Source organism: Melanotaenia boesemani, chromosome 10 (assembly GCF_017639745.1).
Source record: "Melanotaenia boesemani isolate fMelBoe1 chromosome 10, fMelBoe1.pri, whole genome shotgun sequence".
Taxonomy (NCBI): domain Eukaryota; kingdom Metazoa; phylum Chordata; class Actinopteri; order Atheriniformes; family Melanotaeniidae; genus Melanotaenia; species Melanotaenia boesemani.
The window spans coordinates 25,702,712-25,716,868 of record NC_055691.1 but is presented as its reverse complement, the minus strand read 5'-3'; the positions used below and the strand labels follow the sequence as shown (position 1 = coordinate 25,716,868).

Here is a 14,157-nt window from a genome sequence, read left to right as displayed (position 1 = left end):
CCATTCTTGTCACTCCCAAAGAGAACTTCAACATTTTAGTCTTTGCTACCTTAGTTTTGCCTCCAAAAATGGTTTAATCTTAAATGTTTAAATGAACTCAGCAAAAATCAAAGATTAGAGGAAACGGTCCAAAAGACAAAGAAAAATGGTGATACTCTATATAAAGCTGTTGAAAAAGTAGTACTTACACACTGATGCACAAGTATTAATCCAATTATATCCCAGTAAAATAGACCAAGCAGTCACACACTAACTATTGTAAGGATCTTCCATTTAATGAAGTATATTTTAAGTAAATGATGTCAATACTTCTACCGGTGCTGGGCTGCCTGCAGGCATGTGCGAGCACACAGCGGGAAGCACTTTCTGAGAAATGTGAAGTGAAACTGAGCTGGTACATTTGATTTTTCTCCTGTAAAGGCAGAAATTTCACTTTGCACAGCAGAACTGAGGTACTGAAAATGACACCCTGCCTCTGAATCAATAAATCTTATTATTCTCTCAGGAAGTAAGCTCCTTTTGAGAATTCCCCATTGAGTCACCCGATAATTGGTCCAACAGTGATATAAATCAGGCAGCACTGTTTCAACTTTGATGCATAATGAGCTAGTTTGGATCTTGGAAGAAAAAGAAATACTTCATAGTTTCTTTTTGCTGATGCAAATGTCTTGTGTCTTAAAATTCAAATGTGAGCCACATATGAGTGAAGGAAGAAATAAGCATAAAGGCTAAACAGTGAAAAAAAATCCAACAGTGGTTCTCTGCATTTACTGGTTTGCCAGTCTCTGTTAAGAAAATAATCCCAAGCAGTCTTTGCATCAAACAAATATAACCACGTTTATTTTTAAAGTATAAAATTTCACACTATAAAGGCCACTTTTCAGGGTTAATTGACAACCTCTCTGTAAGATTTACACGGACAAATACCTCGCCCCTCTGCTGGTCTAACATACTGTCCAGCTCTGTGGCAAAATAAAATAGCAATTGTTCTACTCCACCACAGAAAGTAGTTGGCAAATCTGAATAACTTACTCAATACAGGAAAATGGCAGGAGAGTGAAATTCCTGATTTGTACATCCCACAGAGGAGCAGGTACTCCAAATGCTTCTCTCTCTTTATTAAACCGGCTTACAGGCACAGCTTGACGTTACAGGCACTGTTCGCCTTCTACTGGGAGACTCAAAAAAAAACCCAAAAAAAAAACAAATCTGCAGTTGACATTCTTTACAATGGCACCAGTCAGGCCGCAGGAGCATCCCCATGGAGAGAGCATCCTCTGTTTGTACTGCATACCTCGCTGTCGGAGGCTGTTTGGCTCACTGCGGATCTGGTGAGGGGGTCCAGACTTTGAGCATAGTGTTCACATTCCTACTCACTAACCATGACGTGGTGCTCACTGAGGTAGAACAGTTGTACCAAAAGACTTATTAATAAAGAAAAGAGTAACAGTCACATCAATAAACTTAAGAGTGGAGTTGTGGGGAGGGAGGGAGGGAGGGCAACATCACGTTTCACCCACTTTTTCAGCACAACAATATGTAGAGCACTGACATGTCTGGATATCTGAATATCCTTCTTTCCAGCTCAAACGTCCACTGTGTGTCTCTCCCTTTCAGGCATAACTGCTGTTTCAAAAATGCTCAATATCTGTATTATTACACCTATAAGCCAGTGGGAACAGTTCAGTCATGTACAATACTTGCTCTGGGTATCTGGGCATGTGAAATCTATCCTTCTGACTCTCACACACATAATTCAAGAGTGCAAATGAAAAACAGGGAAAAGACAACAAAAGGGAACAAAAGCAGACACTTGTCATGTCAGAGAGGGCACGTTGCCACGCAGAGAGTACATGTTCGTCAACACTCGTTCCACACTGAGGAGGAATCTGTGACATCCCTTTTTAAATGCTCCCATCTCTCTTGAAGGCTGGAATGAGCTAAGCGAGCTGACTGGCTCCCGGCAGGCTGGGCAAGGCGAGGCTGGGCTGTGCACCAGATACAGCTGGACACCCAACCCTCTTTTCGGACTAGGACCAGCTGCTGTCCATGAAACTCCCTGTCCCCTTGCGTGTGATGATGCTGTCTGTTGATTTAAGGAGCCTCTCTAGGCAGGGTGCGTTGATTTTGCCTGGTGGAGGGCCTCTGGGAACAGAGTCTGTCTGAGTGTGGCTGTCTGTGCTGGAGGAGACAGCATTGTCCTGCGTTAGGTCTCTGTCTCTGGGGGTCAGCAGGTGCCTGGGACCAGCCTGGGCCTGCTCTGCTGTAGGGGAGCAGATGGGCGACGTGTGGAGCCATTTCAGGTTATTGGCGGAGTAGGCTCCAGGAGGGGTCAGGTCTGTGACTCTCAGGGCCTTGATGCTGGCTGGAGGATCACTGACCGTCGCAGGGCTCACTGCTGCAGAGGTGGTCACTGGAGACAGCTGCTGGGAAAGATGAAACACAGCTTAATTTAGGTCTTTTAGCAATTTACCACTCACCAACAATGTACATTGATCGACGAATGAGCCAGAGACTACCTAGTATACTACTACTTAGCTACTGTTAGGTATTAAAGTCATCTTAAAAAAAAAAAAGATAGAATGATAATGGACAACATATAACAAATGTTCAGAAATGTGACTATTGTCTGCAAGAAAACTGTTAAATATTTAAACTGTTTCAATATGACAAGTGATGATGTGTAGTTCACTAAAGGTCAGTACCACTAAGGGTTGCCAGGTGATATATATCTGGCCCCAACAGACCCTCATTAAAAAAAACTTTCCAAACAAAATCCAACATCACTCAACTTTTCCACAGGCCACTACATTATTTCTCTCTTACTCTGATAATAATACATTTACTCTTGGAAAACAAGTATTAAAATTTAGGAGGAACTAGTACTGTGTTGTAATTGTCTTGGCCAAGTTGTCAAAACATTTTCCCCTTTTAGTCGTTAGCTTCTAGAAAGCAATTTTCTATTCTCTCTAATCATGTTCTTAGGTTAATTATATAGACAGACCTTTAATGAAGGTTATGAGAGAAATGTTTATTTTCTTAATGCATTCTGAATACATAATGCACATTTATGTTTTTAGAGGTGTCTTGAAAAGAGACAGGATGTTCAAGTTCCTGTGAAATAGTGGAACAGTTTTTGGATCTGCATACTTACGTCATGTATCCCATAAAAAGCAGAAACTAGAAAGATCCCTCTTGTGGAAATAAAGCTGCCTGAGCCATTAATACCAATTTATTTGATTTGGGTACATTATGCCAACAGTAAGTATATGATATGGCACTAGTATTTTAAGTTTTAACCACGCCATCTAGCACTAAAATTAAACGATAACATGTGGCATCCTTAAGTGGGGGTGTGTTTACCCGTGTTTATAACATGTCTCCATACGAATACCCCATCTTGTGCAATTTACAACCTTGTAAGTAGAAATGATCTAAAAGTTTAAAGTTCATAAGCCATATACTTGACATCACTATCTTTACTACAGGATCATGAGCTTCATAATAATTTAGCATTAGTACTTTTCTGTGTAGCTATGGCGACATGCAAATTTTAGGCTTTATCCACAAATACTTGATGTTACAGAATCATGGACTAAATCTATCATTTAATTACAGTTTGTGCTTTATTTAGACTGAATGCACCACTTTTTTTCCATAATAGCTTTTAACCAAATCATGAAAAAGTTTAAAGTTGCCTGTAAATAAATAAAATCCCAGCAACATTAGCTGTCATAGTTTTGAGGCTGCGTTTCACCTTAAAGACTCGATGTTAGCTTTGTCTTGCTATCCAAAAATCCTCAAATGAAATGTCTTCCTTTTGATCTGCTAAATGCTAAATGACACACTATATACAGTAGTTTACAATGAGACTGCTTTCTCTATTTCAAGAGTCCCTTTTCACAAAACTAATGACAACACAGTTTATAGTTAATATCAAAATTATCTGCTAAAGTAAAGATTAACGCAACAAAAACAACAAGCAGTAACAAAATGATGAAGTAGCTTCTTTATGGTGATTTCAAACTGAACATAAGGCTCCTGTTTCTGTGAGGGGGTGTTAGGATTAGTCTCAGAAATAAATCCACACCAATTAAATGCAATGTATTGACCTCTCTTATCCCAAGAGGGACACTACTCCAAAATTACCTTTTGTCCTCCATCATTGTTCTTAGTGAACCTGAGACTGCAGTAATTCTGCAGTAAAAATAGCTTTTAATCCTCCTTTCCTTGTCCCAGGCCTGCGATTAAATAATAATGGGTATTTCAGTCGCTCTTTCACTGCGTCGTCACCATATGCTCTTGGCAGCAGCCCATGTCTAACTGAAGAGTGCTTACACAACAGTGCTGCTTTTTTACAAGTTTACCTTAAGCCTCTTGCTGGCAACGGCTTCCTCTGTCTGGGTGACAGTGAGTTGGTCTTGGAGTTTTACATTAGGGAACCAGCTCTTCAGCATTTCCTCCATTTTCAGAATGATATCAATATATTTCTCCCTGAAAAAAAAAAAGAAAGACACACACACACACTATATTTACAAGTGCTTCATGTGTGTCTGACTAATCTAATAATCTTGCCAACCTCTTCGTGGAAATGTTATCTCTCCATCAAGCACACACAGGAAATATGCAGTTTCGAACAGCGAGTGAACACATTTACTCTGTAAAGCCTGCTCTCCATGTGTGTGTGTGTGTGTATGTGTAGGGGGGTGATGTCTTGAGTACATTTCTCACATGTTTAGAGCTCACACGTGGTTTGACGTATAACAGTGCTGCTCGTGTCTAAATATAAACACCAAAGCCACAAAGGTATCCAACAGCGTCATTGTGGAAATAAACTCTGTGATGCCGTTGCAGGAGGGCATAGCCAGAGTCCTGCTCCTGTACCTGACAAAACCAGATGGTGTGTAGGGATTATAGCCTGTGTCATATGACCAGGACCTTCTTGCTATATTCCATACAGAGCATGTAAAATTCATGTGAAAGATTATCTGCAACAGTGACTGCTAAAAAAGTCACTTTGATCCTATCTACTATTGTGTTGCTGCAGGGACTGCCAGCTGGCAACACAGCGCAGGCACTGGGGAGCAACAGAAGGAGGGGTTTAGTCCACCTTCCAGCCTCTGCCCCGACTGTCTGCGGGAGGCTGCCACACCCACTCTTTGTCTCCCATAAGAAGGTGGCAGCTGGTGGGAGAAGGCTTCAATTAGTCTATGCCAGACTCAGCAGTATATCTTGATGCAAAGCCGCACAGTGTGGCCCAGCAAGACAGACATTGCGCAAGTATTGGGAATGCTGCTTTAATTTCAGAGTAAAAATCTATATAAATCTGCTTTTCTTTCATGTATTTGCAGAGAACTTTCTTTTATATGGTTGTCTCTGGTATCTTGTTGGGCTTATGATGGATTTTACTTTAGTTTCAAGGCACCATATTGAGAATAAAACAGTAAAAAATGTATTCCTATTAAAACAAAGAGGTGGCTAGCTTCTATTTTATGAATCATCGACACATTTTAAGATTATTGTATTACAGGGACTAAGACTCTCTCCTTTAAAGGGATGATATCATACTCCATTACACTGTCTGGCCAGTGGAGAGCTAATCAAGCAGACACGAGTGTGCTTCTCCCACAGTGGAGCCTGATACATTTTTAACGAGATGCCCGGCTAAAGTGTGACCCAGCCATCTCTGCAGTAAATTTATCCTGAATGTGTGGGGGTAGCAGTGACCTGCTGTGAGCCATGTGTCAGAAACATGACGGAGACCACTTAGACAAGAAACAGCATTTCTGTGTTTAATTTGAGATTCTGATCCAGGTTTGAAACCTCATTAGAGCAACACAAGGTTTCATGGCTAGAAGAAGCACATCTACAAAAACATGCACATGCACTGGAGAAATACTAAGAGCCATTGTTAAATCAAAAGCTGTATCTAGGTCAGACTTACCCCATGAAGGGGTTCTGTAGGACACCCATGATCCTCTGAATCCTGTCCATGGCCACACTCTCCTGGAAACTGCTGAGTCCTGGAAAAGAAGAAAGCTGCAGCGTGAGCCTCATGAACTGTGTCGACAGCAGGGCTAAGTCTGTGCAGCAGATGGGTTTGTGTGAAATGTTTGTGTGAGGGAACAGACTCCCTGCTTCTGTGGCCAGGAAGCATTGGGTCACACAAGGTTTAGGTTCAACCAAGATCCCAAACTAAGCAGTTTCAGAGCCTCTCTGGACATGGTGGTATCTTCCAGAGGCCCTTATAATGCCTAACTGACAACACACAAACAGCAGCTGCTTGACTGGAGAGTGTGGTACAGTATGTTCCCACTTACTTCTGCCAAGTTTACAAGGAAGGATGAAGTGTGACATTTCTTCCTCTGAGTAGGTATAATATAAAATTTCCAAGAGCATTCAGCTGCGAAGCGAACCTTAACCCAGAATGAGCTCGATTACAAAGGGTGTATGGGGAATAGTTGTGGTTACTCAATAGTCCCACAACAATACATGATGTAGACATCTCACTCTAAAATCTCATATTCCACAAAGGCTGCCACACTGTTCATTCACTCTATTCTCTTTCTCGTAGACAAGGAAACAGGAGGAGGGAGAGATGAAGTGTCATCTAATACCCATTTAAAAAAAAACTTACATTTGTCTCATTTTTATCCAAAAATATATTTGGAACCAAAAAAAAAAATCAGTCGATTTCAGGTGTGAACTGTGGCAACATGAGAGGTTATCCAGGTTGGAAAGAGAGAATGTGCAAAGCCTTAAGTTCAAAATGAATCCACATGTACAATACTTAATGGAAATAGGACAAAAAACAGAAGATATATGAAATGATTGACTTACTTTCTTTGTATCTCCCTGAACGAAGGCCGTTTAAAATTGATGACAGGGGATGGATGTAGCATTGTAGCTCCATGCACTGGAAATGATAAAAGATTGATTTGTTGGCAGGTGATAAAACATGCTCAAAAACCTTTTGCAATGTTGATATTAGACCAACTTGAACTGCTATTTGTTTTAATATTGATCATGATGCAGATAGTTGACTGGTTATGTTTGCTTTATGATGAAATGACTGTTTTCTCAGAAAACATGCCAAATATTCCTCCAACAGATACAAGGGAGAGTCATCTTTTCTGGTAATTTCTGTAAAATCAGCAGCAAAGTCGATTTGGGTAATAGGGCGCATAGTTTTGCTGACGCTGTCAATCACCTCCTGTGGGAAACAAGCATGAGTAAGAGGTGCTCACCTTTCTGCTAAAAATCTGGTCTTTCTCCGATGTGTTGGAAATGAGCTGCCGTTCTTTGGACTGCTCCTCTGCAGAGCTGTAAGGTCTCTTCAGTAGTTGCTGAGCGTTTTTGCCATTCACTTTTCCTCCTTGCTGTGTTTTACACAGTCCAGTTATCATGCCTCTGTCCCATTTCTCCATGCAGCCGGGAGATCCCCGGCTGGAGACCTCCCTGACCTCACTCCACTTACTGTCGCCCTCTTTTAACTCGCAGCTCCGACAGCAGCTGCTTTCAGACGGGCCCAGGTGTGAAGGGTTGCTGGGGGACGAGGAAGCCTCTGTCTGGCTGGGCTTTGTAGTGCAGTCAGACTCTTGTTCACTCTCGTTTTCCTCATTGTCACTAGCCAGCCAGTCAATGGAGTTGTCCGAATCTGTAGCAGACATCCTCAACTGCAGGCTCTAACTAGCATTGATCATCACTGTCCTGATGGAGAGAAGGATGTTTTTAGTCAAACTAGCCAAAAAGAAGTAAAAGACAGTTGTGATTATATTCATGACTATAAAAAATGGCTAAAATTTAAATCAATGAAGCCAAAATAACCCAGTAGAATGTCAGTGAATCAATGTAAAAAACACTGCATCTCCAACTAGGCAGATCAGAATAAAGACAGAGAGAAGCACCAGATCACTCTGAGCAGATGGTGGCAGACAGGTTACAGTTGTTGAGACCACAATGACCTGTTTGTTTTGCAGGTGCAACACCTGAACCAGAAAACACAGGCGAAACACACTATCAGATTCAAACAACAAAATGATATTCCAAGGCCCAAAATCTTCATCAGGCCACCCATCAAACAAATGTCTTTTACAAACGCCAGCCTAGTTTTCCTCACCGCTGTTCTATCAGCTGGCCTCCCAGCTGCAACCATCACATTCATTCATAAACACTGTTAGCTTGTTTATTGAAAGGGGACAGGGGTCTGCCACCACGACAACCAGTGCCTCAGTGGACTGCAGACCTTCCAACAGCACAAATGACACTTGTGAGGTGATTAAAAAAAACAAAAAAAAACACCATTTGTTAACAATCAAAGGAACAGCCCATGAATAAAAAACTTAAATGCTCCTCCTGGATGCTACATGTCTTGAGGGAGTTTCAACGTGTTTCCTCTGTGATTAGTTTATAAAGGAAGTGAGAACAGCATTTTCCACACACATTATTTTTGGTCTCTGAATGGTTAACGTCTGGCATGTCTTTAGTTTCCTGTGCAATTTAGGGGTAGAAGAGGTAATTTCTCTCCAGTTCTTTGTTTCAGGATGACCACCTTCTGATCTTATTATTTAAAAAAGAAAAGGGTGGAACAGAGACTCGTTCATTTATAGAACACAACACAGTTATTAAAGATACTAATTTGACTTTTCTAGCTGTTTTAAGTTGCATATTATGAGAGGACTCCTATTCAACCGAGACTATAAATAATCGTCTTTGAGAAAACATGGATTTTATATCTGAATACAGGGTTTTTAACATCTAACTCTGGTCAGTTATTAAAATTGTACTAGCAAGTCCGGGGGAGCCTTTCGTATAATTTTAAGATAATTGAAAGTGTTGCGTGTCCATTGTCAAACTTTTCTTGTACATACAGTAAAAAAAATCCACCAGTTATTTAATCCACTTGTGTATTAAAACGGCATAAACAGGCCAGGCTTGTCCAAATATCCATGCCCAGGGCCTCCACTTCAACACCGCAGACCCGCAGCTCTCCATACTGACAAAAATTCAAATCCCCTTCTCACAGAGTCCTTATATATATATATATATATATATATATATATATATATATATATATATATATATATATACACATATATATATATATATATATATATACACATATATAAATATACTCTTCATCTACCTGTGTAGGTGGGGCACCGATAGAGATGATGCCTAACCATTTAACTATTTAACACCATAAACCTTAAAATAACTGAGAAAATTTCCGTCACCCAGAGGTCAAACGTTATCTCCCAACACGGAAAACGGAGATAGTGAATGACCAGTACTATCCGCGTAAATCAGATCAGTTGGACGAGAGACACAATAGACTTCCTCATCGGCCATAGTAAATTTGGCAGCATCTGCTGTTAGATTATATAAAAGCACACAGAGAAACGCGGGCAACGGTTATGGTTCCGCCATGACTGTTAGCCCTATCAAACTGCCAAAACAGAAGCAATTCTGGTTTTCTCGATTATCGTGCCTCTATCAAATTCCTCTGGACTCTTTATAAAATAATATAATCAAAGTGTTTCATCTTCACACCAACACATAAGCTCAAAGAGGCTGTGATATGAATCCAAGTGGCTGGAGATGTGGAGGGTACCTACCTTCTCGGGATGCGGTGGCTGGTCCAACTCTCCCCTTTGTTCAGCGGTAAATCCGGCAGGACTATCGAGCAGAGAGCAGCTGATGTGCTGGACGTGCGACGTGTGAGCCAGTGATCGGCCCGTGTTGCTTCTCCCAAGGCAACGTGTCTGGGAGGGCGGGATTAGCGGTAACCGGCTCTCCCATTTGCCCTACGAGCAGCCGCGAGTAACGAATCAGCGCCTTCGCTCGGTGCAGCCGCGGAGCAATAGGCGAGGCTGGTTTACATATGCAAATGACACAAACACGTGGACACGCGGATCGGTTTCATTTCAGCAGCTGGGCGAAAAGTCAAGCCAAGGCTGGCCCTGGTCAGTCTACAGGCATTCTTCCTCATTATCATCTGGATGATGATGCCTGACTCGAGGCATGTCGGTAAACTGAGCCAGCCTGGTAAAAGCGCCGTCAGCAGTTCTACCACTGGCAGGGTTTGCTCAAGGACACTACAGCAGACAGAATGCATAGGGTCTGTCCTTCCCCTTTGTCTACGTAATAATTTCCCAAGAAGTTAAATGAATTAATCAGGCTATATAACAGCAAAGGAAGCACAACGTAGCTATAGGCTATATAAATGGCTTTAGTAAGACTTCTACATTGAATTGTTGTAAGTCAAAGAGGAAAATACTAAAAGAAAAAAAAGAAGGCTGCATAAGGTCAAAGCATAAGTGCCTTGATCTGTCAACCTTATACACGAGCCTATCATTAGATTACGAGTGTTAATAAATGTTAACATTTTACAGTTGGAAAAAGCAAAAAACTAATTTTGGTAGTTTATTCAGTAGGAGTGCATCATAATTTTCAAACTAATTTAGTAATTAGGCTTCAAACTGAATCTGGACAATAACTAACTGGGGGGAAAATGTAGGCTACATTTTCCTCCAAAGTGTGTTAAAGCTGTTTTTTCTATAAAAACATCTGCATGCCATTCAGAATTGTATAATAATGAAGTGTATGTAAGTTACTTAACAGTGGCCTCTACTGAAGTATGATAAACCGATAAGAGTCTCACCTCCATGAACACATTTCTGTACTTCCTCAACAACCTGTCACACTCTTCGACATACACCACATACACTTCCAATAACAATATTTCACTGATAGTAACAGGCATTGTTCAAGCAAAATCATGATTTTCATCTCTTTAACTTTCACAGCTAAACATGAGTTCTACTATGAGTGTGCTCTAACATTATGATATCATAAACCCCTGCATTTTTTATTTATTTATTTTTATCATTTGGGTTTTTCATTCATATAGAAACAGTGTTTTGATTGCCCAAAAACATTTGCACCATTTCATTAATGTAACATGCCTGAGAAATGCCACAGGGCAGCTGATTCATCCTTATTTTAAAGAAAAAACAAAACATAAAAAAGTCAGGCTATTTGTTGGTAGTTACCTTAACTTTTGTTTTACTATTGGAAAGGAGTCAACCAGAATGCATCATTTATAATGAGAAGCTAGCTAATGAAAGAATAAAACCAAGCAAGGTTTCAACATGGGGCGTGTGGGGGGTCCACAATTTTTTGGTAGCTGCATGAAGAGGATCCTCTGGGAAAATAGGTTGGGAACCATTGAACTAGAACACCACTTCAGGCACATTTTTGTGTACTTTCTAAGCATTCAAAGCTCTCTATGAATTCCTTCATGCCATTAAATGACATGTAAACTGGTTAGGAATATAGTAAAAAGCTCAGGGCCAGGGTTCTTTCTTTCACAGAATGCAAGGCATAAAAAAAATAACTTGTACACAGACACAACTAGACAAGACTGTGCTTCTGTAAAAAGGTTCTACTAAGCAAATTTCACACTGTTCAGCCTCAAACATCTTGTCCGTAACATATTAACTGAGAAAAATAAAACTGACATAAATTTTGCTCTGAATTGAAATTGAATCTTTACAAACAAGACTAACTGTTATCAAGGATGCAGTTGGCATTAACACAGTGTTCAACATGCATTTTTAAAATTGTTTTGAGGCATAGTGACTCTATTCATGACTCACAGGACCCCTGTTTGCTGGGGAGGGTGGGATTATAAGGAGTACTCTCTGTCAGGGGCCAGACGAGTATTGAGCTGGAGCCAGTGAGTCACAAACCTTCTCACAGCAAACGAGATCACGTGTGCTTTGGAGACACCCACTCCAAAAGCACAACCAGCCTCCTCTCCTCGTCTCTCTCAATTGACAAAGAGGATGAAGAAGATTTAAAAGGACACATCTCTTCCCCCCTTCTACCTCCCGTGATAACAGGTTACACTATGGAAAGAAAAAGCTTGGTGAAATAGTTGCAGACCCAAGGACGCTGCTGCTCAGACTGCTGTAACAACCCGTTGCAAATTTGTCTAACCTAAAATGCATAAAATGACTTCTTGGTCTTCTGTACTTTCTGTAATGAGATTGTACCATGGCAATTAGATTCGAAGAGCAATTTGTGGCTAAGTCTTCATAGGGGAGTCTCTGTGAATACTTTTGTTTTATGTGCTTCTGTCAAAATAAGGAACAAGCAGGACAAGGGCACCAGCTGCCTTGAATCCAAACGCAGGGTTTACTCTGTACTGCTGTGCCTTTAATCACATCCTGCTGTGAAGAATACACTCCACACTCACCAGAGCACCCATAAAAGCTGGTCGAGATGACACAGCTGCTGGCACAGTGAGCCACTCATGTTGAATTCTAATTGTCCTGTAAGCCTCAACAATCTTTTAACCATCCCATAAACAGTCTCCTGTCATTCTGCTCCCCAGGCTCGAATCCTCCATTGACCCCAGACTTTGAGACGACAGAGAGCTTCCTCCAGCTTCCCAGCAAACTCTAATTTCCCTTTGTTGTCTTTAAGCCTGCCATGTCACTGTGAAATACATCACATCCACTTCAAAGTACAGGAAACAGACACGTACATTTGCTTTAGGATCAAAGAGGTATTTTCATCATACACATGCAGTATTAAATGCAGAGAAACCAATGTGTTTATATGACTTAGCAGCAACTCAGTCTTCTTTTGTTAGAAGAGTTAATCTTCATTAATTATACATTGTTTTACTGACTTCAGGAAATCTTCTGTGTGATCTCCAGGAATGTGTTTAGATATGAACAATAATCCTGCTACATTTAGCTGTTCAGCAGTTTTTCAATTTTTCATTAGCATGAAGTACAACAGTAACAATCTGCAGCCTTTTCACAAAAGCAGCTCTTTTATATTGTGCATTCTACTGTCAGGATCCAAGATGAGTCACACGACACAAACCGACGCTGCGATTTTCAATTTGTCAGAGAGGCAGGCTGAGTCTGTATCCCACAGAGACAGGTTGTCTCCTGCTCTCATTCATAAGAATATAAAAGCCCAATCAGAGACTCACACCCACTTTATTACAGGGTATACTCTGAACATCTGTCCTCATCTAACCTTCTCTTTTAAGGAAATACAGCACGTGCTTGTGGTGTAACATCCTGGCCACACCTCACCCTATGGAGTGAAATAAATTGGGAAACCATGTGGCCTTTTCAGATTTTAATACATGTGAGTATAAGTTACAGTATTTCAAAATCTGTTTCTTATTTTCTGACTTCATTGTGTATGTAATGCAATAACATGTGCAGTACTTGCTGATGGCCTGGAGTGACCTGTGTTTCAATTAACACTGTGTGGTGAGAGTGTTCTTACCTGCAAGTGTGTTGCAAGCTGATATGGGCATATATGTAAGAGTATTTGGGTGCAACAGGAAGCGGCACATGTTTGTTAGTATCTTGTCTTACAAAGAGCTGTCCCTTGCAAGAACTTGTGCCTATGACTCAGCTTGGTGTACCCTGGCTTTGGGCCATATGCTGTCCTGCTCCCTGACTTTCGATGACGTGTACAAGAAGGTATGCTTGTGTGTGTGTGTGTGTGTGTGTGTGTGCAGTGTGTCTCTAAATTGGGATAACATTAAGCAGGCTTTTTACAGTATTGTTCACATTATGTCTGCATATCACTAATAGCAGGAGTGTCACCCGCCACAGGTTTCACTCTCAGGGAGGACTAAATGGAAACCTCATAACTATGTTAACAGCAACTAAAGCTGCTGAAATGTAAACACAAACATGTGAGCTATGAAAGCATGGATCAGGCTGTGAAGATAGCCACAGACTGAGCACAGTTGTTGCTACAGAATATTTCATCCTTGAAGCAATTCGTAGCCTTGCAATAACAGGATTACATAATTTCTCACAAAGCCTGTGACCAGCTGTTTCAAGCCACCTCCTATCTGCAGACACAAAGCAAGTCTGTTTATAAAAAGGATTAAAACATCTAGTTGAAACTAAGCTTTGTAACTTGGATCCCATATTTGTAGTTTTCAGCCCAGAACAAATATTTTATAATTATTATTATTTTTTTTATGGTCTCCACAGATGTGACAGTAAGAGTAAAAGACATCACTGTAGACTGGATCTAAATTTAGACAAAGATCCTATGTCTGGTCCCCGAAATTCTTGTTAAGCTTGGCAAACAAAAAAAAGCACATCC

The 14,157-nt window shown here is 40.8% G+C and overlaps 1 protein-coding gene across 2 annotated transcripts; it reads right to left on the bottom strand.

Annotated features, from left to right (window-relative positions):
- Positions 1–818: 818 nt before the first annotated feature.
- LOC121647632 (circadian-associated transcriptional repressor) lies at positions 819–9,764 on the bottom strand. Of its 2 annotated transcripts, none has more exons than XM_041997231.1 (6): positions 9,618–9,764; positions 7,248–7,710; positions 6,841–6,916; positions 5,945–6,023; positions 4,368–4,494; positions 819–2,426 (listed from the first exon to the last, which is right to left on the bottom strand). In XM_041997231.1, the coding sequence occupies exons 2-6, from the start codon at positions 7,668–7,670 to the stop codon at positions 2,031–2,033; spliced, it is 1,101 nt and encodes a 366-aa protein (XP_041853165.1). In that variant the 5' UTR covers positions 7,671–7,710; positions 9,618–9,764; the 3' UTR covers positions 819–2,030. The 2 variants fall into 2 exon arrangements, with proteins under 2 accessions (XP_041853165.1, XP_041853166.1); XM_041997232.1 differs by having other exon boundaries at positions 819–2,423.
- Between the last annotated feature and the right edge of the window lie 4,393 nt (positions 9,765–14,157).

Bases quoted from the DNA above. Each gene is read 5' to 3' on its own strand.
- LOC121647632 (XM_041997231.1), bottom strand. From the start codon at position 7,670: ATGTCTGCTACAGATTCGGACAACTCCATTGACTGGCTGGCTAGTGAC. The intron at 6,024-6,840 runs GTAAGTCAATCA...CTTCTTTTCCAG, and splicing joins TTCAGGGAGATACAAAGAAA to GACTCAGCAGTTTCCAGGAG. The intron at 2,427-4,367 runs GTAAACTTGTAA...CATCTTTCCCAG, and splicing joins TTGCCAGCAAGAGGCTTAAG to CAGCTGTCTCCAGTGACCAC.